Source organism: Mustela nivalis, assembly GCF_964662115.1.
Source record: "Mustela nivalis genome assembly, chromosome: 7".
In the NCBI taxonomy this organism is placed as follows: Eukaryota; Metazoa; Chordata; class Mammalia; order Carnivora; family Mustelidae; genus Mustela; species Mustela nivalis.
The window spans coordinates 67,219,473-67,246,556 of record NC_139026.1 but is presented as its reverse complement, the minus strand read 5'-3'; the positions used below and the strand labels follow the sequence as shown (position 1 = coordinate 67,246,556).

General features: G+C 39.5%; 1 protein-coding gene across 1 annotated transcript in view; it reads left to right on the top strand.

The window, feature by feature from the left end:
• The window catches only part of LOC309870266 (liprin-beta-1-like), a gene marked incomplete at its 3' end in the record, with an annotated part of 138,739 nt that overhangs the window by 84,428 nt on the left and 27,227 nt on the right, over positions 1-27,084 (top strand). The window contains exons 3-12 of the mRNA XM_082742447.1: positions 2,223-2,431; positions 10,782-10,868; positions 11,798-11,911; positions 12,841-12,972; positions 15,326-15,418; positions 15,741-15,833; positions 17,188-17,302; positions 19,152-19,184; positions 20,739-20,800; positions 24,127-24,211. Coding sequence (XP_082598573.1) covers positions 2,223-2,431; positions 10,782-10,868; positions 11,798-11,911; positions 12,841-12,972; positions 15,326-15,418; positions 15,741-15,833; positions 17,188-17,302; positions 19,152-19,184; positions 20,739-20,800; positions 24,127-24,211 — 1,023 coding nt within the window. The remainder of the gene's footprint in view (positions 1-2,222; positions 2,432-10,781; positions 10,869-11,797; positions 11,912-12,840; positions 12,973-15,325; positions 15,419-15,740; positions 15,834-17,187; positions 17,303-19,151; positions 19,185-20,738; positions 20,801-24,126; positions 24,212-27,084) is intronic.

Below are 27,084 nucleotides of genomic sequence, written 5' to 3'. Positions count from 1 at the left end.
AGGTCTCATGTCACATTCTGCGTTTTGTCACAGGAGAAGTACCTTTATGTATTTAGGAACCCATGGTCATGAAGAAAGGTTGAAGGGGCCAGTGGGTGGGGTTGTCATCCATCTGAGGGTCTGATGGTCAGGGTCGAGGTGTGGGTAGCATCTACTGCTCCTCCATTCTAGCTACCTAGCCCCTGTTGCTTATCTTTTCTGGTCATAAATTTGACCCTACTCTGTTTCAGTGGTTTGAAGAAACTACAGGTGTTTTCATTGTCAGAGGTTCCCTTGAATGCCATGGCAAGTCAAAGTTTGGCCTCCTTTGTTCTACTTGTATATCCCGAGACCAGATTTTAATTTGACCTCCTTTGTAGATTAGACCACATCTTGTGTACTGTGTTTAGTTCTTGGAATATCCGTTTCAAAGAGGTTATTGGTAAAACTTAAGAGGAGGTGACCGTGAAGGCGAAGAAACAACTTCATCTGGTAAGCAAGTATATTCTTGCTCAGGGCATGATAGATACTTTCACACAGTTGAAGGACTATTACGTGGAAAAGAGATTGGACTTACTGTGTCACAGTTTCGGAAAATATAACCAGAGCCAGATCCTAGGCTGTTATCAGAGGTTATAACCTCAAATTCTTAGTGGAACTCCGTAGTCAAGACAAGTGATGTTTCTGGACAGTAGTTGAGGACTGACGTTTTACATACTCTACTAGATGAGTATATTTGTTCCTTAGCCCTGGCAGGGCTTCAGGACCAACATGAGAGTTCTTCGGAAAATCAAGACTTCCTGGGTCTCAGCTCACACTGACGCAGTCAGGAGCTTTTTGGGTAGGACCTGGCTTTATTTTCTCAAATTACTATCAGTAGCTCTCCACCTAAGGTAGAGGGAGATGTGATTGCAAATATTTGAGGAGTTTTTCTAAATATGCATTTCTCCCCTATCCCTCACCTTGTTTTGTGATGGAGACTTAAAAGAGTAGAAGGTTATTGTGGGTACATCTATTGTGAATAGTATTATCAGGTGATTGTAGTGCTTTAAACTACTGGAATAGGACACGATAGCCTGTTTTGTTTTTAAAATGCTCTACTGTTCCTCCCTTTCCCGGACATACTCTCCTCAATTTCTATTTTTCTGGATTTTCCTCTCAGCCTTATATGGTTCCTGAGGGAAAGATCATGGGAAGTATTTAATATTGGGCCTAGCATATCAGTGGTTACCATTATTACAGTTTGGCAGATTTGGGTCCTCATCATTTGGTCTAGTTCTTTGGAAGGTCAGTGGAATGGACTAACTGAAGGAAAATGCCTCTCCCTATGGTTGGAATTGATCAAGCTGTGTGGCAACTGGAGAGAGAATTTACACATTGGTTCACACTTTTCTTCCCTTTATAAGACCCTCAGATTAATGAGGTGGTAGTCAAAATATCATAATTATTGACACTTAAAGTTAGTACTTCTAATTAATATGTATATTTGATAGACCAGAAAATAAAAATCAAAGAGATGAAGAGGTATATATGAGTGATTTCTGAGCAGGCAATGGGTTAGTTATGTACATTCAAGTCATAAAACGCTTTCCCTTATAAGTAATAGGGAAAGAAAGGCTGTAAAACTATTTTTTAAAGCTGATATTAGCAAGAGTTTTTGATGCTAGGCTGCAAACAAAATCATGGGAGAAAATGTTAACACACACACACTCCTGTACATACGCAAATGTATACATGTAATTCATTGAAATTCTCCAAAGATTAAATTCTGGTAAATTAACCGGAAGCCAGTCCTGTTACCCTTGACATTATGCTATGCGGTTTCCACCAAATTGTGCAACTTCTTTTACAGGGAATTTCTCAAAATCTTATGGTACCTAAATTTATATTTTGGGGAGTACTTGGCTCTATCCACACTGATCTCTACCTTCTTAGCCCTTATTTCCATGAGGTCAGCACATCTTTCACCAAAGTCCATTCATTATGTTCTTACCGTAATACACAGTTGACGTCCCTGTTAGGTATTTGGTGATTGATATTTACCATCAATTATATGGATTTTATTTTTGCACCGAATCACTATGACTTGGAGAGATTCACACGACTCCTTTATTTTCTTTTCCTTTTTGCTTATTTTGATTATTCCTCACTGTGACTGGACTTGCTTGCCACCCTCAGCTTTAGGACATTATGTAATATAAACCCTGTTGTTCTCTCTGTGATTTTTTTTTTTTTAAACTTAGGTTCTAAGGCCCTGGAATATTCCAATGGAATTTTTGATTGCCAGTCTCCCACCTCCCCGGGATTCATGGGAAGCCTGCGAACTCTGCACCTTGTGGAAGACCTGCGTGGCTTGTTGGAGGTGATGGACACAGATGAGAAGGAAGGGTTGAGATGCCAGATCCCAGATTCAACAGCGGAAACACTCGTCAAATGGCTTCAGAGTCAAATGGTAGATAATGGCACATTACAGATCCTGCGCTCGGAATCTCTTGTGGCTTCTTCCAAAATTTAGAACATAGAGTAGCTGATTAGAGCAACAACAACAAAAAAGTACAGGGCAGCAGGTTCACTGTGATTTTTATCCCTTAATGCATCCCAGTTCCCTTTAAGGATAATGTTAGTGTACATTTCATGGGCTCCAGCCCACCACCTGATTTTGCCTCTGAAGGTGGACTCGCTTTCTTGGATGACCTGCTGTGGCCTAGAACAAATAGTCCTGTAAAGGAAAGAACCTTGCACGTAATAGATGCTTTCTCAGTACTATTGGAAAATTTACTGTAAAAGGACCAAGAGCAGTTCAGATAGGAAGCAGAGTGAATAGAACCTCCAAAGGCAGCGAGGCAGAGGTCTGCAGTATCTGATAGGAAGTGCCATCTAGTGATCTGTGGGGGTCATGTCAGTTCTAGGGTGTGAGGGAAGCTATAGAATTGGGCTTCCAATCGCGTTCTTCTTCCCGGAACAGTGAAGCCCCTTTCTAGGCATCCGTCTCAAAAACGGATGGCGTGGAGGATCTGCCCTTTCCCTGAACACATTGGTATATACCATTCTTTTAATACATTTGGAACAAATAAAATCTAAAGAATGCCACTAAAAATATTGAGAGAAGAAGATAGAAAAAGTGTTCTTTCTGTAATACGAGTAATGCCACTGAACTATATGCTTAAGAATGGTAAAAGTGACAAATTTTCTGGGTATATCTTACCACCACCCAAAATGAGAACATTAATACTGTGATAAAACTGATGGTTGGATTGTATCTTGGCATTTCCCAATGCAGGTGCTGGAGACAACAGACCTGAATTTCAATTTGGGGGCTGATTCTTAGAAGCTTGCATGATTTGGAGGAGATTTTTTAAGCTGTTTGTCTCGTTTCCTCGTTTGTGAAACAGGGACAACAGCTTCTGCCGCACGGGAGTGTGAGTGCCGGGAGCGAACTTATGAGTGCTTGTCGGTGCGCCTGGTAGACGAGTCGAAAATACAACACTGAAGAGATTGTAGAGGATGGAGGGGAAACTACGGGGTCCATCTGCAAAGAGGGAAAGAAAGTGTTGGCTCCAGTTCCGTGTCACTCCTACATGGTTCACTTTTTTACAAGACTACAGACATTTTTCAGACTATGGAGAAGCTTTGACAATATTTTAGAGACTTCTTCTCAGTTACATAATTAAGATTTCATTTATGTTTAATGATAGCCACCTTGGGAGTCCATGTTCTTAAGACTGATACCGATCTTCTCATTAATGCCACTGGCCCTTTGCAGTTCTAATTACTTTGTCTGGGCCAGGAGACCCCCTGGTTTCCTGTCGGGTGTCGCGTCTTCCTTCCCTACTGATTTCTGCTGTATCATTCTTTCATAGGATCAGAAGCTGGTTCAGAAGAAAGAAAATAGTCACATTAATAGTTTGTTACTTGTGAGGGGATATTAAATCACTAAGAATGAATTTGTTTGAATAAAGTAGCTATAGCTGTAACTTTCTAAACACTGACAAGTTTAAGACTCCGAAGTTCCTCTCCTGTGGTTAAAACAAAACAAAAACCCAAATCTGTTGAGTATGCCGTATTTGGTCAAGTACTGAGATAGAAGTATTATCCTGTTAATAGAGATATTAATGGTGGAGAATTACATGCTTTATCAAGCTCTAAGTTCAAGAGGGCAAACAGAAAAATATGTCAAATTATTTGAGCCAAGCAAGCAGTTTCTGTTTGCTTTAGGTCTAACTCTATGAGTTGCCTAGAACATTCATACTATGCTTTTCCCAATAGAAGACGTTGAGGATCATGACCTTGATCAGGGCATAAAATCCCACAAGTGACCAGTTGCTTAGCAGCTTTAGTATGAGGCATTCGCAAAATCAGCAGAAATGACAAAAGTGCAGTTTTTGACAAAGTGAGTGGAACTGCGATGATAGAACTTCAAATCGGCATCGTGGCCGATAAGATAAATTGAAGTGTGCCTCACTGGCTTCTGACCTGATAAGTCACAATACATTTCCATCGTATTCCTACATTTAAAAAATAGGTCCTATTAATTGCAAGTGTATCTTCTAAAAAAGTTTTTAGAACAAGTTTCATAAAAATAAAAATACTCATGACGTGAGACGTGGGGCACATTCTCTCCAGTCCCTGACTCTCCGCCACATGACCCATTCTAGGCCCGCCGTCCCCAGAATCCCCCACTGCTCTCTGCCCAGCTTCCCTTTTCATGTGTGTCTCCAGGGAATGTTTGTTCCAGCTTTGGCAAACAAGGCCCATCTTAAGATTGGGTCACAGGGTCACAGATCATCTGAGTTCAGCAGTGTCTCACTGAGACATCCTAGCTCACGTGAAAGCTTCTCACCCCCAGAACACTTGTTTCTTGCTCCCGTTGGCTATTGAGTGAAGAAGATGTGTTCTATTTCTGGAAAACAAACACTGAGAAAAATTACAACCCAGAAATAAAAGCCATATTTCTGATTTTGACCACATCTGCTCTCTTGACTTGGAAAGTACAGGAGGTACTCAGGCTTATCCTGAGCTTCGGGCTTTGAAGCACTTTCTGGCGACTTTGAATAAACAGGCATCTTTTTCTAGGAGAGGGTCATGAGTGGGCTTTTTGGGTGTGACGCTGTATATGTGAGATGGATTTCTCCCTTTGGATTTCTTTTTGAGCAGACCTGATGAGATTTTGGAAGAAATAGACATCTTCCTGGAAAGATTGTCTGTATTGCCCCGGGTTCGTATTTATTTTTTAGAGTCATAACAGAAATTTCAGAGGAGACAATAAATGGTGTGTTTCAAGATTGATGGAGGCAGACCTGCTAGTACATAGCGTCATCAGCCAATCAGTGGGGACACTCCAGTGGGGATGCTCCAGTAGCTCCCAGTGGCAGTGCTGTTGCCCTGAGATCATTATGCACAGCACAAGGTGAGAGCCTCACCGCCCTGATTCCATCACACTTGGAGAGAGGACAGGGGAGTGGAGTATTGTTGCCTGGTGGTTTGACTTCCAGTGCTCTTGCCATCATGTTCATTTATTCTTTGGACAACAGTGTATGAGATTCCTTCTTGTGCTGGTAGGCCCTGGTGAAATGTGACTGTGGTGTTCGTGGCCTTCCTGTCTTTCTCCGTTTCTCCTCCTACTCCAGTATCTGGTAGAGAGCAGGCAAACAAATGTCTGCACGCAGCAGTAGAGAGGTAATGCTGGTTAGGGTGCATGAGGCCCTGGTGTGAGAGGGTTCTTTGAGTGGCTGGAGATAAATTTAACCAAAGGAGATTTAGAGGGCTGCGCCTTCCTTTTTTTTCCTTGATACAGAATTTTGAAAAATGTCATCATGAAATAAAAAACTGGATGGCAGTTTTTAAAACTAATTTAAAAAATAAGTGTATAGAGGGGCGCCTGAGTGGCTCAGTGGGTTAAGCCTCTACCTTTGGCTCAGATCATGATCTGAGGGTCCTGGGATCAAGCCCCACATTGGGCTCTCTGCACAGTGGGGAGACTGCTTCCTCCTCTCTCTCTGCCTGCCTCTCTGCCTACTTGTGATCTCTCTTTCTGTGTCAAATAAATAAATAAAATCTTAAAAAAAAAATAAGTGTATTGACTTTGGTGGAGACTGTGTATCTGTGTGTGTGTGTGTGTGTGTGTGTGTGCATGTGTCTGTGTGTGTGTATCTGTGTTATAGCAGCAGTCCAACTGTTTCTTAACATTTGTTGTCCTTATAAAATGGAACTGATTTTCTTTTCCATATTGTCATTTAGCTACTCAGCACTCTGATTTGGGAATGTTCTATTCAAACTGAGTTCTGTGTTACAACAGAAGTTAAGTGTAATTGTGGCAAATCACTGCTTGCTTGTTGGTTTGGGATTTAGACAGGACAGCAGAGCTCTGGAAAGAACAAAGCAAAACGAAGCTGGGGAGAGAGGGTAGTCAACTGGAGACAAGTGCAAACCAACAGAACTAAGAAAATTAAAGGAAAATATAGCACGATACTTTAAGTGAACATTGCAGGCAAAACATTCCTGCCTACCTTGAAGTAGTAACCGTTGATATTGTTGTGTGTTGGGTACTTAAGGTCTCTACTTTCAGATACAAATGAAATTTTGTATAATAAAACAGTTTTTGAAAGGGAGGCATGGGAAGCAAGATGCTAACATTTATTACATCTTTATACTTGATCGTGGGTCTACTTGACCATTAAAAGGAAAATAATATAAATAGAAGAGCTTCTATCTAGATGACTGTGGGTGAGGTATATTGTGCCTTTAGCATTATATGGAGCATCTGCTCCATGAATTCAGACAACTCATATTCCCAGGGGTGGTTGCTGGCTAACTTTTGGACTTACAATTCTGTAAGGAATAGAGCCATTTAGACATTTTACCCGTCGTGCCAGGAATATCCGGCAAACACCACAAGTTCCTTAATTAAAGTATCACTGTTGCATTCGAGCTGGATCCCTTGCCTTGCTTTTCCCTCCCAAGTGTCCCATACCCTCCTCCACACGCACTGTTAGTTGGCTACAATACTATTGAAATCCCCAAGCTGATGCTGATTTTGACTTAAACTTTCAGTTGTATCGAATGTGGTCAGGATGGAGTTGCATCATGAGTGAAAGTAGGAAGAGTTATTTTGAAGGCATCTCTGGGATTTTGAGTAAAGTAATTTGAGCTGGTGTTCAGTGCTTTGGATGTCAAATAGACTCAACAAGAGTTGATACTCAATGTATTTTTAACTCTCTGCCCATGATTTTATAAGAATCTTGGGAGAATCAAAAGAAATGTAAGGTAGTTTTGCCTTGTGGGATCATTAAGGAGAATAAGTGACCAACTCTTGTAAGGTCATGAGGAAGCCATCCATGGCAGAATATGGTGAAAAGCTAAGTGGTGAAGGACAAGACAAGACAGAGAAGGGAAACCAGTGTAGGGGCAGAAGAGAGTATGGCATAAGGTAAGAAGGAGGAGGTGAGAACTGGCTAAGAAAAATGGATTTGTAGAGCCCGAGAGGAATGATGAGTGAGTATAGTGGTGGACACACAGCCTTGGAGTAGATGTTGGAATGGCCAGTGGAAGAAAGTTCACTAGGAGGAAGAAACTGAGAATAGTATGGGTAGAGGTGGTAATTGTAAGTCTCAGGGAAGCAGGAAATTAAGGATCCAAAGGTTATGTGGAATAATGAGCTTTGAGCAGGAAGTAAGACTCAATTCCCCCAAGATGGCGGACGAAAGGGAAGATGTCGGAGGCCATATATACTCTGCTTTGGAGAAGATAGTATGTAAGGGAGTTCATGCAAGATAGTCTCAAGTATAGTCCATTAAAAAGGCTCTGAAAACACCTCGTAAACATGGTAGCAAGAGGGAGTACAGGCTTCAGGTCAACCACGGAGTGAGAAGTGAGAGGGCCAACTTGCAACCAAGTGTTCATTCATCCTGTATTCATCTGATGGTTATTGAACACCTATCATTCGTTATTCATTCCATAGTCATTTGGTTTGAACTCACTGTGTGCCAGGTGCAAAGGCAAACCTACTCACAAAGAAGGCAGTTTGTTGGAAGAGGGGAACATATATGTAGCCACGTCTAACCTCATCTGTTCAGTGTGTTGCCTGCCACGATGAGGATTCCACAATCTGGAATCTCTAACTGGCCTATGAGTGAACAGGTAACTCAAGGAACACTTCACAGGCCAAGCCCAGGTTGAGCTGGACTTTACAGAGCGAGGAAAGATGAGGAAAGGGTGGGAAATATGGCCCGCGCCAAAGGAATAGAATTCGAGAGTGCATGCCACGTGGGGAGGTTTTGAGTGGTCAGGTTGGTAAAGCTTGGGAGTTGGAGGAAAAACAGAGGTGGTAAGGTATTTGCCTAATGGAATTTACCTCCTGCAAGGATTCTTAAGTCCAAGGTAACAGAATTGGCAGAAATAGAAATAAATGTGTGAAGAGACTAGACTTTCACCTGCTTGACTAGGTCAGAGCACTCCTTGAAAAGTATTTAACTACTCCATTGGTGATTCTTAACTTTGGCTTTGTTTTGCTGTGGTGACCTGTGGTCTTTTAAAAAAAGAACTCCTTGAGCATTATGAACTCTTGTAAATATCACTAGTCTCGAGAAGTGTGAGTATGTATGCTCATAGTGAGTCAGTTTTTAGTATTTTGATTCTAAGATCGTTTTGTGATACTGATTTTGGAACATCTGATTTCCATTTCAAATGCAGTAGCTTCGTGAAACCCTTCTAGAACTTGCTATAGCAGCATTTCTAATCTTTCCATCGGAAGAAATAACAACTTTTACTTTTTATCCTCAGTGAACAGAAACCTTTTTTTTTTTCTACCTCATGAAATGTATCTGTTTATAAAAGCACGTGGGGTTTTAAAAGCAGATGCCTGCTAACATTCATCATCAGAATGAGGAATTCAAAGCTGTAGAAGGCCAGTCTGAGTACTGCTTCAGATTGAGAACATGTATCATACATCCTGGCTCTGTTCCAAAAAACTGTCCTTAAGAAATTATGTAAATTTCATTTTCATGGCAGTCCCTGGGGTTGGAAGTCTTTTAGGCCACAACTTGTAATGTATTTGGATTCTTCGGTTTACAAAATGACCAGAATTATGCAATGGTTATAGGGCAGGTATGTGGTCAAGCTGATGTTAAAAAACTTTATCCACTCTAAATACATGTTGCAGCCTTCCTCAATTAGCTTCTGATTCTTTTGTGGCCTCATGGGCAATGTATCCAGTGCATCTAAGTTTTTAGAAGCAACATGCTGCAATTTCCTTTTTTGTTACCATGTGCATGTACGTGTGTGCATGCGCTCAACACATGCCTTTTATTACTTCCAGAATTTATATGGGAAACTGCATTATTTGGAAAGGTAGTATAAGAATACCAGTTAATTCTGAAAAATAATAGATGTCACATCTGCTGTGTTCTTGGACGATAAGGTTGAGTTTGTGTTTCTCTGGTTTAAACCTGAAGTTATTTGCTCTTTTTTTTTTTTTTTTTTTAAGATTTTATTTATTTCAGAGAGAGAAAAAATGAGAGAGCATGCACAGGGAGGAGAGGCAGAAGCGGACTCCCTGCTGAGCAGGGAGCCTGATGTAGGACTCCATCCCAGGACCCTGGGATCATGACCTGAGCTGAAGGCAGATGCTTAACCAACTGAGCCTGCCAGGCGCCCCTGAAGTTATTTGCTTTCTTCATTGACCTCTGGATGGCCCTATCTAACTAATTTGAGCTCCAGTGGCTTTTATTTCTGTTGTAGTTGAATGAGGAATCAGGAATTTCTATTGGGATTACCCGTCATATGATTATGAGCTACTTACATGAGATAACAAGGGACATATCAGATATACTGCTGTATTTCAAAATGATGTTTTTATATTGTGTGCTCTCCGTGAGCCTTTTTGTGTATCTCCTTAATGGCTTTTATATATGAGACAGCTGAGAAAAAGAAAAATGTGACTCGCTTTCCCAATCGGTGTTTCCTTCAGCATTTACACCATGCACAGACATGTCCGAATCTGATAAAAACGTGCGGGGCTGGAGGGAGGTGAAGAAAGTGAGCACGAATCTAAGCAGAGCCCCAGGCCAGTGCTGTGGTTGCAGGATGATACCTGTTTCCAGGCTCTGCAGGAGCTTGGCGTAACCTAATAGAGTTGAGCAAAGTCACAAAGAGTGAAGTCAGAATGGGAGCTAATAAAGTTCCTGGTAAGGTGTGGATGGGGACGGTTGGGGGAAGTAGTTGTGGACTGCTTCCTAAGCTTTCAGGGGAAGGAAGAAAGGCTTCAAAGACAAAGGGAAGGCTTGCCCTGAGATTTGGTCCTGAGTAACAGGGAGGAAGCTGATATGAGCTGCCCCCAAGGCCTCCTCTGTAAAGACAGGCATTTGCAGTTCTGGGTTTGCAACTTGGGAGGAGAGGGGAGGCACATAAGGGCAGCCCAGGACATTCCCAGTGCCCCCACCCAGAAATAGCACAGATCATTCAGGCGGCATAAGTAATTTCTGCCTGCCCACACACTCGCGAAACTTCGTATGACCCAGCTATGCGTCCCTGCGAGCATGTTAGTAACCACTGTTCCTTTTAGGTCATGATTTTTCTGCTTGATGGGAACTTGTCTGGTTTGGTGATAACATGCCTACCATGCCCATTTTACCTATTTTGAGGCAAATGGACCAAGTTTTAGACTCGTGTTTTCTAGCAGTGGTGGCAGCAGCTGGCTGAATTCTATTCAGGTTCCTTGGATTAAGAATGTATGCCATTTTATTTGCTCACAGTCGTTTCAGTTTTAAAGAGAGTCAAGCCTTACACATACTCCTTCATCTTTTCAGACAAATGGACACCTGCCCGGAAATGGAGAGGTGTATCAAGAAAGGCTAGCACGTTTAGAGAATGATAACGAATCTCTCGTTCTTCAGGCAAGTGATTTTTAACAATGCTATTCTTCCTCCACAACATATTTACAAAGACCATTTTAAATTGGGATGGCATATTCAGATGCTTGGGAGCCGGATTGCTGATAGAAATAAGTATGTACACACAATAGGGAGTGGTGAGGACTGTGGTAGCACCAAGGTGTGCCTCCCCGGTCTAGAGTGAGCAGCCTCGGCTCCTCTGATGACAGCCACAGTGTCATCTAAGCTGACTTTCTGATCTGATCTGTCATCTTAGTTGATCTGGTGTTTTTAATTTACAGCATAAATTGCAATTTTATACCACAGATTTTCATAAACCTGAATGTTTTTGAATCTGAATCTATTTAATTTTCAATTTTAAAAATGATCCTGTGAGCTGAACAGAACAGAAGTGAGTAGCGGACTCTGGTTTCGTGGCTAAATTTGAGTTTTCTTCTTCTTAATGTTTTAAATGCACGACAAACATTTTTATTTTGGTATTTTGAGTTAAGTAAATTGCAGTGTATTTATGGGATTGGTGATCGTGGGGAAAGACTCACGTGTAGTCCTTGACAGCTTCTCTTTCAAACATAACTCCATTTCCTCTCTTAATCTCTAATACTACCTCCCACTCCCATTCCAACCCCCCCAAAATGATGATCTATGCACATACCCTCTCGCATAAAATGGTTGAAATGAAGTTAACCTATAACTACAAGGTATTGCATATCCCCAATCAGCCCTAACCTCCTTAAAAATTGGGAGTCTGCAGGTCAAGAAGCATCACTTAGATAGGATTGTAAAGGACTGCTGTCTTATTGACAGTTTTTTTTTTCCCCTTACAACAAATGGGTAGTGACATCATTCCAGTTTTTGTTCTATTTAGAGAAATAAAGTTTGTAGTGGGACCCAAATCCTTCCTAATCTATTGCAGTATTTTGCTCTATATACAGGTAAGTGTGTTAACAGACCAGGTGGATGCTCAGGGGGAGAAGATTCGAGATTTGGAATTTTGTCTTGAAGAGCACCGGGAGAAGCTGAATGCCACAGAGGAAATGCTGCAGCAGGTATGTTCAGAAGCCGTCACTGAGGTGGGGTTTTCTTGCTCGCCTGTTTGAAGTTCTGCACTTGTTTGTTGTGTCCCCTCGGACGCAGCATTGAAGTTCATGATTCACCGAGACTGGCATATTTTAAGCAAAAACCGAGGGTAACTGGGTCTCAAAACACATGCATAACATAGAAAGCGTTCATGTAATTTGAATCTGGAATAAAATACTGATAGGATTATAGGTAGTTTTAATGTTCTTCTTTAAATTTGCATATGGTTTCCTAACCCCCAGATATGAGCATATATTTTATGATTAAGAAAAAAGATACGTACCATATGTGACTTTTATGGGGAAAAGAAAACAAACCCAAACTTGTAATACACCGCACACACACACACACACACACACACACACACACACACACAGTGCTCGTAGACGAGAGGGCCTATAATATAGCGGGTAGGGTACGTACTGGAGGGAGACTGTTTCAGTTTGAGTCCTTGCTCTGCCACATCCTTGCTGTATGACCTTTGGCAGGTTTTCAGCCTCTCTGTTCCTCACCTTCCTCATTTGTTGAACAAAGATAATTCCTGAGTTATCTTTAGTAGGAGTTTCTGCTTTAGAAAGTTGTTTTGAGGATCGAACCACATCAGAACAGTGCCTAACACAGAGCGACCCTGTCAGCATCAGTGTTCTGATCAGGCTTTGAAGCAGTTAAGATTTCTGCATATCTAGAGCATGTACGTCTCCCCAGGAAGTAAGCGCACACTTAGTTCTGCTCCATGAAGGTTCACAGAAGCAGATAATATTTTCAAATTTTATCTGTTTAGTGATTAATCTTTACCACATTCCCGACTTGATAGTTACTGCTTTGTAGGGTAAGACACAATCATATGTGGTGATTTGTAATAAAACAAGTTTTGAGTGTATCTCTTAAATTCCAATAGGAGCTTCTGAGTAGGACATCCCTAGAAACTCAGAAGTTGGATCTGATGGCTGAAATATCTAACTTGAAGCTTAAACTGACCGCTGTGGAGAAGGATAGATTGGATTATGAAGACAGGTTCAGAGACACGGAGGTAAGTGATACCCTCCCCCTTAACATACATATGCGTGTGCGTGTGTATATGTCATACACATATTTCCAGAGCAAGTTGAAATTCCTTGTAGGCGTGAGGGGGAGGTAGTTAATGGCTACGTGCTCTCGTTCATCCGTGCTCCTTTTTAGGAATAATCTTTAATTACATTGGCTTTTTTTACATTGACTTTTTAATCACTAAATGCTCATGGCAATATTTATTGTGAGACTTTTTGTTGTTCGTACCTTTTTTTAAATTGTGAGACTTTTGATATGAAATTTTAATGCTTTCATTAGTCTTTAGAAAGAACTTTTCACTTTGTGACATTTGGAGCTTCTCTCTGTTCTTCTGCCTGTCTGTCCTCCTGTCCGTCCTCCTGTCCATCTGTAGTGGTTTTCTTCATTATGGAAATAATGGGTTTAAGTGTATCACTTTACTAATAGCCATTTTTACATTTTACTGATTATTTTCTATATAATAAGTAGGTTTGAAAATATGTACAGAGAACAGAAAAATTATCTCAATTTATAATTGTGGTTTTTTTAGTTACTTCTTTTTGCAAGTTGTCACTGTTTCTAAAAGAAGAGTTAAAATAAGACAATACTAAATAGGAATTCAAAGCTGCTAGCCATGAAAAAGTGGCAAGATATATATTAAAAAGACCAGGAGATGAAGGAAGGTCACTAAGAATTCTAGTATGCAAGAATGATTAATAAATGGGGGATAAATAAATGGGAGAAACTGACTTTTTCCTTAGACTTGAATTCCGAACCTGTAGATAAGGAATCACAGCTAAAATGTTATTAAATGATGTCAAACAGTTCCTGACCTCATTCGTGAAAGGAGGAAACAGCTGTTCCCTTACTGAGGTACTGTACTAATAACAACTGTACTAGGGGCACCTAGGTGGCCCTGTCAGTTAAACCTCTGACTTGAATTTTGGCTCAGGTCAGAATCTCATTGAGCCTTGCCTAGGACTCCATGCTTAGCGGGAGTCTGCTTGAAACGTCTCTCCTTCTTCCCCCCTCTAGGAAAAAAAAAAAAAGAAAAAATAATTATAATAATAACTAATGAGTAATTATTATATAGTACTGTTAAGTAATTTAGGAAAGGCATCCCTCTCCCCATGTGTGAATCATTACTCATAGAAGTTTAGTAAGAAAGTTTTATTTCTTATGGTATTGCTTCTTTTTTATGGCATTTTTGTATAGTTCTGTCATCTGTTTATTTGTGGCTCAGGAGTAGAGGACTTGTAAAATGAGGAATAAAAACATGTTAAGCATTGGTGGAGTCTTGATGGTTTGTAATCAAAAAAGAAATCCTTTCCACAGTATTTGAAGTTGGTATTGTATGGCATTCTGATTCCCTTTTCCTACTGTCTGGGCTCTAGACAAAAATATGTTACTGTTTCTTAGAACACTTAGACAAGTTTTACAAGCAAATTAGTTTTTGTTTTGTTTTGTTTTTTTAATGTGAAAGAGAAAAGCTTCTGGCTGTATTTGTATTATGAAAACCTTAGGATTATTTTCTTTTTTCTGTTCCAAATGTAACATTCATGTTATGACAATGTATTTGTAAATTACAGGGCCCTCATCCACCCTCAAGCTGAGAATCCTTGGTTTAAAAGGTTTACATTTCAAAAAAAACAATAAAAGGATTTAAATTCCATTCCATTCTCCCAGACTGGGTTGATGAACAATCTATATTTTTGTTAGACAAAGGAAGAAATTGTAAAAATATTTTTATAAATAATCCACAGATCACTGAAAAGGCCCTAAAAGTAATGGCTTTACTAAAGAAAATTTTTCTAGTTAATTTTTAAAGTTGGAATCTATATGGTGATTTTTAGTCCAGAAATAGCTGATGATTGATGTATGCGATTGGCTACCTTTGTTAATCAAAATTGAAAGTCACCTTTTAACTCTTAAGCATAGGAGACAAACTGAGGGTTGCTGGAGGGGTGGGGGGTGGGGGGATGGGGTAAGGGGGATGGGCATTAAGGAGAGCAGTGATGTGAAGAGACTGGGTGTTATATAAGACTAATGAATCACTGACCTCTACCTCTGAAACTAATGATACATTATATGTTAATTATTTGAATTTAATTTTTAAAGAATTACCTTTGATTTCCATAATCTCATGATTGTGGGCCAGATGCATGGAGAATTTAAAATAGTGTTTTAACTAGAAAGATGCTTTGGGCCTCAGGGAGATACATTTATTTCCATTTGTCTGATCCAATTCCTACAATCTGAACCCAGGGGCTTGTTGACTAGGTTTCCAAGCTGCTATTTTGGCCTACATAGGTGTGTTGTTGCTTTCCTGATATGTTTCATTGTTCCTCCTTTGACAGGGGCTAATGCAAGAGATCAATGATTTGAGGTTAAGAGTCAGTGAAATGGACAATGAAAGACTTCAGTATGAAAAAAAGCTGAAATCAACCAAGGTAAGCTTTCTCAATGGCAAAAATTTGTAAACAGCCTGCCTCACTTACCTATGATCCATAATATAAGTTCTCAACTCAATAGATGATAAAGAAGTTATCTTACAAGTGAATGAAATTTCCCCCCAAGCTGGAGACTTTCTTGAATTTGAACACCACTATTCTGAATTTTTAAAAATTGGGGCTTTAACTAATCTAGTGAAACATAACCTGTTATTTCTGTTAGTTAACCTAACCTCCTTTATAAACCGATACTATTTTCTTGGATATTTAGGCTTGTCTTTTTCTATCTGTGGTTTCTTTCACACCTCTGTCTCTCTACCAGTCTTTAATGGCCAAACTTTCTAGCATGAAAATCAAGGTGGGTCAGATGCAGTATGAAAAGCAGCGGATGGAACAAAAATGGGAGTCACTGAAGGTGTAGTAGACTTTGGGTAATGGGGTCCTGGGCCTGTTTGCTTTCTGGCTTGCGCTGTTTTGCCGTGATAGTGTTTTTTAGTAGCATGTGCATTCATCGTGTGTGTGTCATCTGTTTTTTTAAAAATACATTTAAAAAAGCTGATGGAAGGGCCAGTGCGATCCCTGATGTTGTTTTCAGAAACATATGAAATAATTAATGAAAAATAATAAATGGGCAAAATAAAAATATTCATTTAGAAATTTGATCTCATTCTCTTAGAGTACCTGAGATCCAAGCTTGGTAAAATAGTTGTAAAAATGCACCTGGAAAAAGATATCCATTTTGCCTCAGACTGCTTCTTCCTTTGGGACTTTCTTACAGGTTAACTGTATCATGACAGTGAGTTGAAATTACTGCTGTAAAGAAGCTTTTTGCCAGTGCTACTAAAAATTCCTTGTACTTGGGATCCGTGCCTATCATAAGTAAAAAGTATAGGGCCAGCTTTCTTGCGTCTTTGGAGACCTTCTCATAGTACTAAACACAATACCTACCTTAAGAGACTGAAAATAAAATGTATATCAGTTATAAAAATACACTTATTAGCACTGCATAGCTTTATTTTCTGTGCTAAAATACAGCCAGCAAAATTTCAGTTTGCTAAAGCTAATTCTTCACCAAAATTAAACTGAAAATTTAACATTAGTAAATAGAATATTGGACTTGGAATCTTTAATAGCTACATAGTAGACAAGAAGTGGGGGGGATTTAAAATCTGTTAAATCTTTTTTCCATTGTTGTGGGAGACTCTGTCCTTTTATTTTGGTGATGAAGATGAATTAGTTAGTCCCATGATTTGGCTAACATTGTTCATCACTTGCTACCTTACCCATCAATTAAGCTCTGCCTTGTTCATGCTCAGGGAACATGAATGCCATCTTGAAATACTAAATAAATCTCAGTCAAGTCTTGATATATATTTTCCAATTTGCATTTTATTTTGCTTTTATGACACTTGGGGTCTAATTTGATTATCTTCCTGGATTAACTGGGGGAGGGTTTTTTTTGTTTGTTTAACATAAGCTTTAAAACTTAGGCTACTCAGGTCCTAATTACACTTTAAAGCATTTTGTTTTAATTTGGTCACACAGAAACTTGAAACACTTATTCCAGAATTATTAGACATTGACCTTCATTAATTGTCTTGCTTCCTGCTTCCTCTTGCCACTGTCTGGTTTCTGAAGTCTGCATCTAGATTCCTATCGTTTTTTGTTTCATTCCCAAAAACTCATTATTGACTTAAGAGTTAACATGCTCCCTGAATATTCTCCTTTAGTCATAATTCCCTGTTGTAAAACGAGCTTATCATTTGTAGGACGAACTGGCATCTTTAAAAGAACAGCTGGAAGAGAAGGAATCTGAAGTAAAAAGGCTACAGGAAAAACTGGTGTGCAAGATGAAAGGAGAAGGGGTGGAAATTCTCGATCGAGGTGGGCACATACATTTGACATTTGTTCTCTTACTTTCTTAGAAACCTCCCTGTGCAGCCCTCCCTTCCTCCCCACACCTGCAAAAGAACCCCGTGTCAGTGGTGAGTCCTTTCAGAGAAAGGAGAAGGGTAGCGGAAACCAGCTGAGGCCAGGACAGCAGGGCCTCCTCCGAAACTCTTCCCTGTGCCTGGGGATCTAGTAGCTTCCTCTTCAGCAGCTAGAGGAGAGCAACTCTGTACTTCATGCGGTGTTTATTATGCATTACTAAGTTGTGAATTCTGTTGAGACAGTTCTTGTTCTGATGGCAGTACAAGGAAGTGATAGAAAGCATTAAAAGGGAACATTATCATGTCCCAGGTTTAATCTCCCTCTGAACTGAACTTGAAACAGCATGAACTAAGAGATTTAGAAACCGTTCCTACACTTTTGAGAGAAGAGAGGAAAGGACTTTGCATCTTTGGAAGATCAAGGAAAATTTTTTATGGTGGACTGAGCCCTCAACCTGCTAGAAAGCAAAAATAATCCTCTTTTTTGAAAACGTGTGTGAATTTATCAAAAATTTTTCTCATAACTGAGGAAGTTTGTCTTGAATATTGTATGGACTGTCATTTTTAATACACGTTATATGTGATAGAAAATAACTTGAATGAAATGTGTTTTTTATGTTATATTTGGAAATATAAATGCACAGAACACCTGACAACACTAGGTTTGATTTAACCTTTCTTTGCTATTATAAATCACTGTGGCATGCAAACTACAAAGCAACTTCTGACTCTTGAAACTAAAAATTCCATTGAGTGTAGCTTTAGTACATTTTTATGTGAGCATCGGTAACCTCACTGTCTGAATAATGAAGGGCTTCAGTTAGGTTACCTATAATGTCTTTCTTGGTTCTAGAATACCCTGGCTTTATATCCCTGTAGTTGTAATTCCCTATGGATCAGAAAGCTAACTCATCAAACATTGAAGGATTTTTCCCCCCTTGTGTATTTTGGCATATAATAGAATTCTGGCGTTGTGTTTTTTTGTTTTTTAAGGAAGCTCTACACTCAACATGGGGTTGGAACTCACCTCCCCGAGATCAAAAATCACATACTATATACTGACTGAACGAACCAGCAAGGCATCCCTAGATTTGTGTAGTCTTTAAAGGATGTTCACAGATAGGTCATGCCTTTACGGTTTTAAGAATAAAATGGAATCATGTTGTGGTCTAGAGGACGTGTTGGAGTAGTGGTTCCCAAAGACGGACGCTGGTCTATGAACTGCTTATCGCCAACACACAGCCCGATAAACACAAGAGTCGGGAGCAATGTTTAGAAACTTCATAGCAATCTGATGTTGGCATAAGATCTCACTGCATGATCAGTGGACTCATCTCATTGAACGGGAGGTAGACCACGTCAGAGTCATTGAATTTGAGTGATGAGGTTCATGTGTCCTAAGCCAAGTGCTGGGCACATTCAGGAAAGCCATGTGCTGACCCGTAATGGAAATGTTACAACCAAACATCACTAATGGTGTTTTCACCCCGTAGAGTATAAGGACTGCTTGTATTCCACAGACCTAACTTTAATATGCCAGGAAATCAGGGTTCACAGAGAAGAAGTGACAGAGGTAGGAACTCAAATCTAGGTCTTTGGATGAATTATATTCTCTTTCTAACCTTACACAGAGCATCATGCATTGCAGTACCATTCCTAAAGCCACAAAATAGTGTTTAATATTCAGTTTTTATAGGGTTAGCTTCTTTATCTTAGGCAAAAGACTAAATAATAGTACTTTAAAAATATTTATTGTTGTAATGTATATACTAACTTCCAATTCAATGGGTTTTCCTACACAGATGAAAATTTTAAAAAGAAGCTCAAAGACAAAAGTAAGGTTTTTGGTGTCTTTCCATCAGCCTTTAAATTCACCAAAAGTACTACTTGGACTGTTCTTTGCATGTGTTTTAAAAACATTTATCTCACCAAAGATGTGAAGTTGCTTCATCGATAAGCTCTCCATTTCTTCAGAGTGCACAAAATAGAGCGTATATAAACAAACAGTAAAAACAAGGAGTAAAAGGTCATTTTGCTGATCCCCCCCCCCCCTCCCGATTCAGCCCTTTTGCTCCACAGGGTATAGCAGAACACCCAGAGTAACAGAGGGGAGGAAGAATTTTTTTTGTAGTTCGGGAGACAGAGTATCAGAGGAGAAAATTACTTTTCAAGGTTTTGTAGCCCACTTCTTCCCTGAGATCTACATTAAGAACTAAACATACCCTGTTGGTGTTAGACAAGAGATTGTACCCAGGCTGATTAACAGAACCCCGATTATCTAATGCATCATCGAGATAAATCATTAATTAATAGACTCTTTCCTCCAGATGTTGAATTCTTACACCCAGAGAATTGGGCATCAAAAAAAAAAAAAAAAAAAAGGCAATTTCTACAGAATATACCTTCATATTGAAAGTGTTGTATCAGTGATGAATGATGCATTTAAGTAGTAGTTTGTTTGTTTGTTTTTCTCAGAAGCAGGTAACCTTAGCTCAATTTTTTTTTCTGTTTGAATTTTTTAAATTTGTGATTTTGTTTTAGGTTGACATTTCATCTTAAAATATTGGTTCTTTTATTATTAAAGTAATGTGCTTTTGTATTTGACTGTCAAATTTTTTTTTTTTTTTAAGATTTTATTTTATTTATTTGACAGAGAGAGATCACAGTAGGTAGAGAGGCAGGCAGAGAGAGGGGAAGGGAAGGAAGCAGGCCCCTGCTGAGCAGAGAGCCCGATGCGGGACTCGATCCCAGGACCCTGAGATCATGACCTGAGCCGAAGGCAGCGGCCTAACCCACTGAGCCACCCAGGCGCCCCAATTGACTGTCAAATTTTAAGGAAAATCACATTTACCTTTTAAAATAGTGTCATAAATGATGTTTATAGATGAAGCAAAGTACTTATCCTTCTGTATGGAACCTACAACCAACTTCATAGCATGACTGCTATAGATGCCACATTCCATCAGGCTCTTGCCATTCATGCCTCCATCTTGGTTAAAACTGAGTATCCTGTCCTCTGCTTATGTCATTGTGTACACCGTCCATCGCTTTCGCCCACTGCTTTCTAGGTTTCTTGTTTCTTTTTTTTTTTTTTTAATTGAGAAGCTGTGTTTTCATGGTTGTAGCACTGAAATTTCACCTTCCGTGTTCTCGTGAGGATTTTGTTATTGCTTCGAGAGAGGGTAGTTAGCTCTGACCCATATTGTTTGCTTTCTGGAGTGATAACTATTCAGGCGACATGGAAGGTGTTCATTTTTCAGATTTTCCCCAAAAGAGGATATGGACGGTAAATATTTCATTAAAACACTTCAGTCTGAAGAGTCAGCCCCTTGTTATTGTCACACACCTTAACAAAACTGACTTCTGACATGTTCTTGTAATATTTTCAGATATTGAAGTGCAAAAAATGAAAAAGGCTATGGAATCTTTGATGGCAGCAAATGAAGAAAAGGTATCTAGATGAAATTAAAGTATTTATGTGGGTGTGTACCACCATTTTGATCACTCCATGAGTTTTCTTGAGATATGCCAGGTTGGAAGAACCCTACACACTACTGATGTTGAGGGATAGCCGTTCTGCCTTTCTACCTTCATGTGCCTGCTCTCGGTGATGACAGTTGTCATTGTGACTGTGTGGGTAGAGTGGTGACCGGCAGCACTGGGTCCACTGAGATCTCCCTCTCCCACCTCCCTGTGAATCTGGAAAAATGTTCAAGCCCTCAGATCATTTCTTTATATTCAGGTGGGAAATGAGAGAAAGGATACAGTCCATAGTGCATCCTTTCTGGGCTCGCATGAACTCTGAAAGGGGTGGTCCCTGACAACTGTTAGCTTCCCAATGAGGTTAATTTTCTTCATATCATTTTCTTCACACTCCTGGATTCTTTCACATGAGGGATTGTCTCATGTGAGACAATTTCTCTCTCTCAAAAAGCATCAATAACAAACAAATCTCCCAGTGTTGACTGAGGGCTTACTAGACATTCAAACTGCTTTAGGAGCACCAACGCTGACATAAGGTTTTAGTAGTTCCAGAAGGCTTCAAAGAGGTTGCATTTGAGCAAAATCTGAGGAAAGGCAAGAGTTGTTTATCAGGAAAACAAGAGACAGAGGCATCAGTACCATGAAATAAAATATGGCCCTAGGCTGTCTTTTAGCTTTGTTGGCCAAATGCCAGGGACTCCAGAGTCTTCTTTCCTGTTGCTTCACTGATTTCATTCTGATGAGAGCAGGGAAACAGTGTCCTCTAAAGCAAGGTGTTTTTTCATGGCCTACCTGATCAGCCATATACCCAGCGGACAGCAGCAGTCGGGTTCAGCTCGCATCATCAGAACTACTCTTACATCTCATGTTACTCAATGAATAGAACAAGGAGGCATTTTCCCAAGAAAAGAGTCATTTCAAGGAAGTAAAAAAACAAGCAACTGCCAAAGAACTTTGCCTTGATCTTTTTGTCTCAGCTTGTTTCTTTCTCTAATTCTTGTGTTCTCTGTTTTACTCTATATTTTTCCCTTCAATTCTCTTTATTTGCTCTTTATTAGGAAATAAACTCATTGCCCTCTCCACCCACCTATATTTAGGTTTCTTTTTGCTAGTCTTTACCACTGTGGAATAAAAAGGAAAGTCATTAGCAAGGGGCCCATGTAGTTTTTACTTTTTTTTTTTTTTTTTAAGATTTTATTTATTTGAGAGAAAAACAGCGAACAGGGAGCTTGATATGGGGCTTGATCCCAGGACTCTGGGATCACTACCTGAGCCAAAGGTAGACGCATAACTGACTGAGTCCCCTCGGTGCCCCCATAGCTTTTACTTTTAAAAAAGTAATCACAAATTCATTTAGTCTTAATTTCTCTCTCTCAAAAAGCATCAATAACAAACAAATCTGCCAGTGTTGACTGAGGGCTTACTAGACATTCAAACTGCTTTAGGAGCACCAACGCTGACATAAGTTTTTAGTAGTTCCAGAAGGCTTCAAAGAGGTTGCATTTGAGCAAAATCTGAGGAAAGGCAAGAGTTGTTTATCAGGAAAACAAAAGCTGCTAAGGAGAGTATCTATGAACTAAACATGTCTCAAAAGCCCAGACTTGGCACAGCCTAGTGCATGTTGGGAAAGTTCAGAATGAGATAAGGTAGAGGGGTATATGAAGCTGACATTTACACAGGTTGACAGGGTTTTTGAAAACCTTATTTTGGATTTGAGGGCTCCTGGGTGGCTCAGTTGGTTAAGCACCTACCTTCGGTCAGGTTACGACCACAGGGTCCTGGGATTGAGCTCCACATCAGGTTCCCTGTGGGAGCCTGCTTCTCCCTCTCCCTCTGCCCCTTCCTCCTGCTTCTTCTTCTCTCACTCTCACCCTCTTTTTGTCTCGAGTAAGTAAAAGTCTTTGAAGTAATTTTTTGGGGGGGGGGATTTGAGAACAAGTTTCTAGTTTGAGTAATGAGGTGAATGATAGTGCCCTCAAAGAGTTAAGGGAATCTAAGCTCAAGTACCAGGGGCAAATAATGAGCTTAATTTTAGAGACATTCACTTCGATGTGCTCATGGGACTTTTAAAAGGAGATTTCTCATAGAAAGTTGGAAAATGAATCTAAATTTGGGGGTTAATGTATAATTATAGATGGGGTAGGGAGTGAACCCAGTCCATTTTAGGAAAAATACAGAATTATAGATATTCGGAGACTAAGCTATAGTTGATATGTAAATTAGCTTTTGCTCCATGACAAATCACATTTATTATTTCTCATACTTCTGATGGTTGATTAGGGGGTTCTCCTGGTCTGGGCTGGCTTTGTTGATCTCTGCAGTTAGCTGGTGGGTGGGATGGGGCTGGATGGTCTAGGCTGGTGTGACTCCCATGTCTAGTGATTAACATCCTTGCATAGATTGGGCCCATCTGGGATGTCTCTTTTCCAAATGATATCTCGTCTTCCATTAGACTAGCCTGTGCTTCTTCACATAGTGAAGGTTCCCTGGAGCAGAGAGAGAGGGCAAACCCTAACCACATTTGTTGATATCTCTTTGACCAAAGCAAGTCACATGGCCAGGCCCAAAACCAGTGAGAGAAGAGCTAGGGAGCCCATTTTTTTAGGATCCACCAGAGTGGGGGTAAAGGACAAAATCTTAAAGCACTAACATTTTATAGACTGGGCTGGGTAGATAGTGGAAGTAGAATATCTATCTGGTCAAGGAATTAAGAAATCAAAATAGAAGAAAAGAAAGAGTGGAAAGAAAAGTGAAGGAAAAAGGAGGAAAGAGTGGGGTCAGTCAAGTATCAGAGGTCAAATTAGAAAAAGGATGAAAAGTTCTCTTATTTTTAGTAAATATAAAGTCTCTGATGACTCTGATGACTAATTGGTACAACTTTGGCTGAGTGTTTTGAGAAGAGAAAGGCCAGATTATGATTGATGACAGCAGGTAAAGACAACAGGTGTAGTAGATCTTTCTTTCAAGACCTGCCCATAAGTTGGAGAGGAGAATAATTAAAGTTGATTTTTTTCTTGTTTTGTTTTTGTTTTTGTTTTGTATCTTATTACCTTGTTTTGTTTTTGTTTTTAAAGATGGCAGCTGAAGGATAGGATCTCTAAATTTAGAGGTACTTTTTCTCTATCTCTGATGTACGTAGGAAAACTGGTAAAATGTAGATATTACCAGTTTTACTAAAGTTTAGAAATATTCCTTGAATAATGTAAATAATTCATGTCTCCCTATTCTTTGTGTTGCAATTACTTTTACTGTTTAAAGTCATAGTTTAAAGATGACAATTTATTTTATTAATAGGATCGGAAAATAGAAGATCTTCGACAGTGCCTGAATAGGTACAAGAAGATGCAAGATACAGTGATACTGACCCAAGGTAAAAAAGGTACTGTAGCTCTATAGGTTTTTCTACTTTACTTGATTTTAAGTGGCTATGAACTTTAACATTTGTTTTCATTTTCCTGGAATATCCATTATTCCAAAATAGTTTGTTTATTCATTTATTCAACAATATCATTAGGAAACAATATCACACACTTTCTTGGTGAGTAGGCCAAAGAGAATACTGTGGACTGGTTGGTCAAGGAGAACCTCTGTGTGGAGTTCATCAGATAGCATTCTAGACAGAACAGTGTGTTCTAGAGCCTGGGGGGAGGGGCATCTGGGTGGCTCAGTGGGTTAAGCATCTGCCTTCAGCTCAGGTCATGATCCCAGGGTCCTGGGATCGAGTCCTGCATTGGCCTCCCAGATCAGCAAACAGTCTGCTTCTCCCTCTACCCTTCCCTCCTGCTTATGCTTTCTCTCTCTCAAAAATAAATAAGTAAATTTTATTCATTCATTCATTCATTTATTTGTTTGTTTGTTTGTTTGTTTGTTTATTAAAAGAGCCTATGGGGAAAATGGGCTCGGTGTATTTAAGTAGTAAAAAGACCGTTGTGACTGACTGGAAGGAAGTGATCAGGGGGAGGATGAGAGGAGATGAGCCGAGCGGATAGAAGTTAGCGTTGGCCAGGTCAGGCAATGTGAGGCAGTCAGCTCTGTGAGCCCAGAGGGATCCACGGAAGGGTTTTTACAAGTCTGCGGCATTTTCGTAACAAATGGACCATATTGGGAGGAGGGAGCAGTATCAGAAGAAGAGAAGCCAGTCAAGAGGCTCTTGCAGGATTCCAAATGGAATGTTAATAATGGTACTGATTAGAAACACATTTTGGTGTTCGAACTAACACAGTGGTGTGACGAATTAGATGAGAGTGAAGAAGAGGAAAGAATCAAGAAAGACTGATGTTTTTGACTAAAGCGACCGGGGTGGGGGGGGTGATGATTCCATTTACCAAGGTAGCAAAGCCTAGTGAGGGCGCACTGAAATGATTAAGGGGGGTTGTGTTCAGCTTTGAATGTGTTAAGTTAAAACATAAAATAAAACCAAAACCATAAGACATCTAAGTAAAAATAGTCACGCTTTGATGGGGATTAAGGAGTGCACTTGTTGGGATGAGCACAGGGTGATGTTGGGAAGTTTTGAATTACTATATTGTATACCTGAGACTAGTATTACACTGTATGTTAATTAGAATTAAAAACTTAATAAAATAGTTATGCCTTTTGATGTGGTATTATTCTATAGGTGCATGGTTCAGTTGGCCATCCTCAAATGTGGAAAATCTCTGGGGGTCATTTAAAACAAAAGTGTTAAGAACGTTGGAAGTTTTCTCATTCATTAGCAATGCAAGGTGGGGTTATTTGCTCTAAAAGTAAACATGAGTAATAAATTTTTTCAGAGATACTTGTGAAATACTCAGATTTTGGAATTTCAATTTCGATGAGTTCAAAAAGAAAGAAAATCCTACTTCAGACGAGGATTTCTGAGAGGGGAAAAAAATGGATCTTCATCTTATTTTCCACAGGACTTAGTGTATGTTAAAATTTTAAATATCCAAATGAGCAAGCAAATGAACCTCTGTCAGTGTTCTTACAGCGATTCTCATCACTCAGCATTTTCTCTGCCTTCAAGAGAGTGTCTCTTTTTAGACAGTATTGCAAATTAACAAGTGATTAATTTTTACATAGTCATAACATTTATTTTTTTTAAAGATTTTATTTATTTATTTGACAAAGAGAAAGATCACAAATAGGCAAAGAGGCAGCTGAAAGAGAGGGGAAAGCAGGCTCCCTGCTGAGCAGAGGACCCTGAGATCATGACCTGAGCCGAAAGCAGAGGATCAACCCACTGAGCCACCCAGGCACCCCTGTAGTCATAACATTTAAAACAGTATTTGATTTTATAGAATCTCAATACTGTAGTTTTTATATTTAAAAATCAAAGGAAAACATTAATTTCTATAATTATGAAACATAAGAAAACCAAGAAAAGAGGTATTCTTCATAATTGCACTGACATGATCATTTTTGTCAGTTTCATGGGGTTTTTTGTTGTTGTTGTTGTTGTTGTTTGTTTAATCTGGTTTTGTTTTAAAATAGACTCCATGACCAGCATGGAGCCCAACATAGGGCTTGAACTCACGACCTGGAGATCAAGACCTGAGCAGAGATGGAGTCTGACGTTTGGAGCACCTGGGTGGCTCAGTTTGTTAAGCGTCCGACTCTTGCTTTCAGCTCAGCTCATGATCTTATGGGTCGTGAGATCAGGCCTTACCTTGGCTCTGCACTCAGGTGGAGGCTACTTGAAGATTCTTTCCTTCTGTCCCTCCCCTGGCCTGTGCGTGCATGCAATGCTCTCTCTCTCTCAAATAAGTAAATAAAGCTTAAAAAAAAAAAGAGAGAGAGAGAGACACTTAACCAACTGAGATACCCAGGCACCCCTCCTGTACTTTTTTTCATCTTTTTTAATGCATATAAAATGTGTAGAAAAAGGAGGTTGTTTTTCGTTTTCTTTTCCAAAGTTAGTTGTATTATTTTACATTGCCAACAGCAATGTATCACTTGCCAACACTTGGTATGGTATTTGAAACTTCACAATCCTGTACATTTGATATGATTTTGATTTAATTGGTTTAGTGTTTTAAGTATTCTCATCACAAGTCCCTCATGATGAAAAGTATTGGACATCTTATCATGTACTTACTGACATTTGTATATTAAAAAGAGGGAGTTTTTAACCACCATTGAAAATTATGTCCTGTTCTAATGAATAGTTTATAAACAGTGATTTCTAACTAGTATTTGTATTTACTTAGTCCTTAGAGAATGTGAATAATACCTACATTTTAATGAACTTAGAATAAATGCCTAATAAAAACA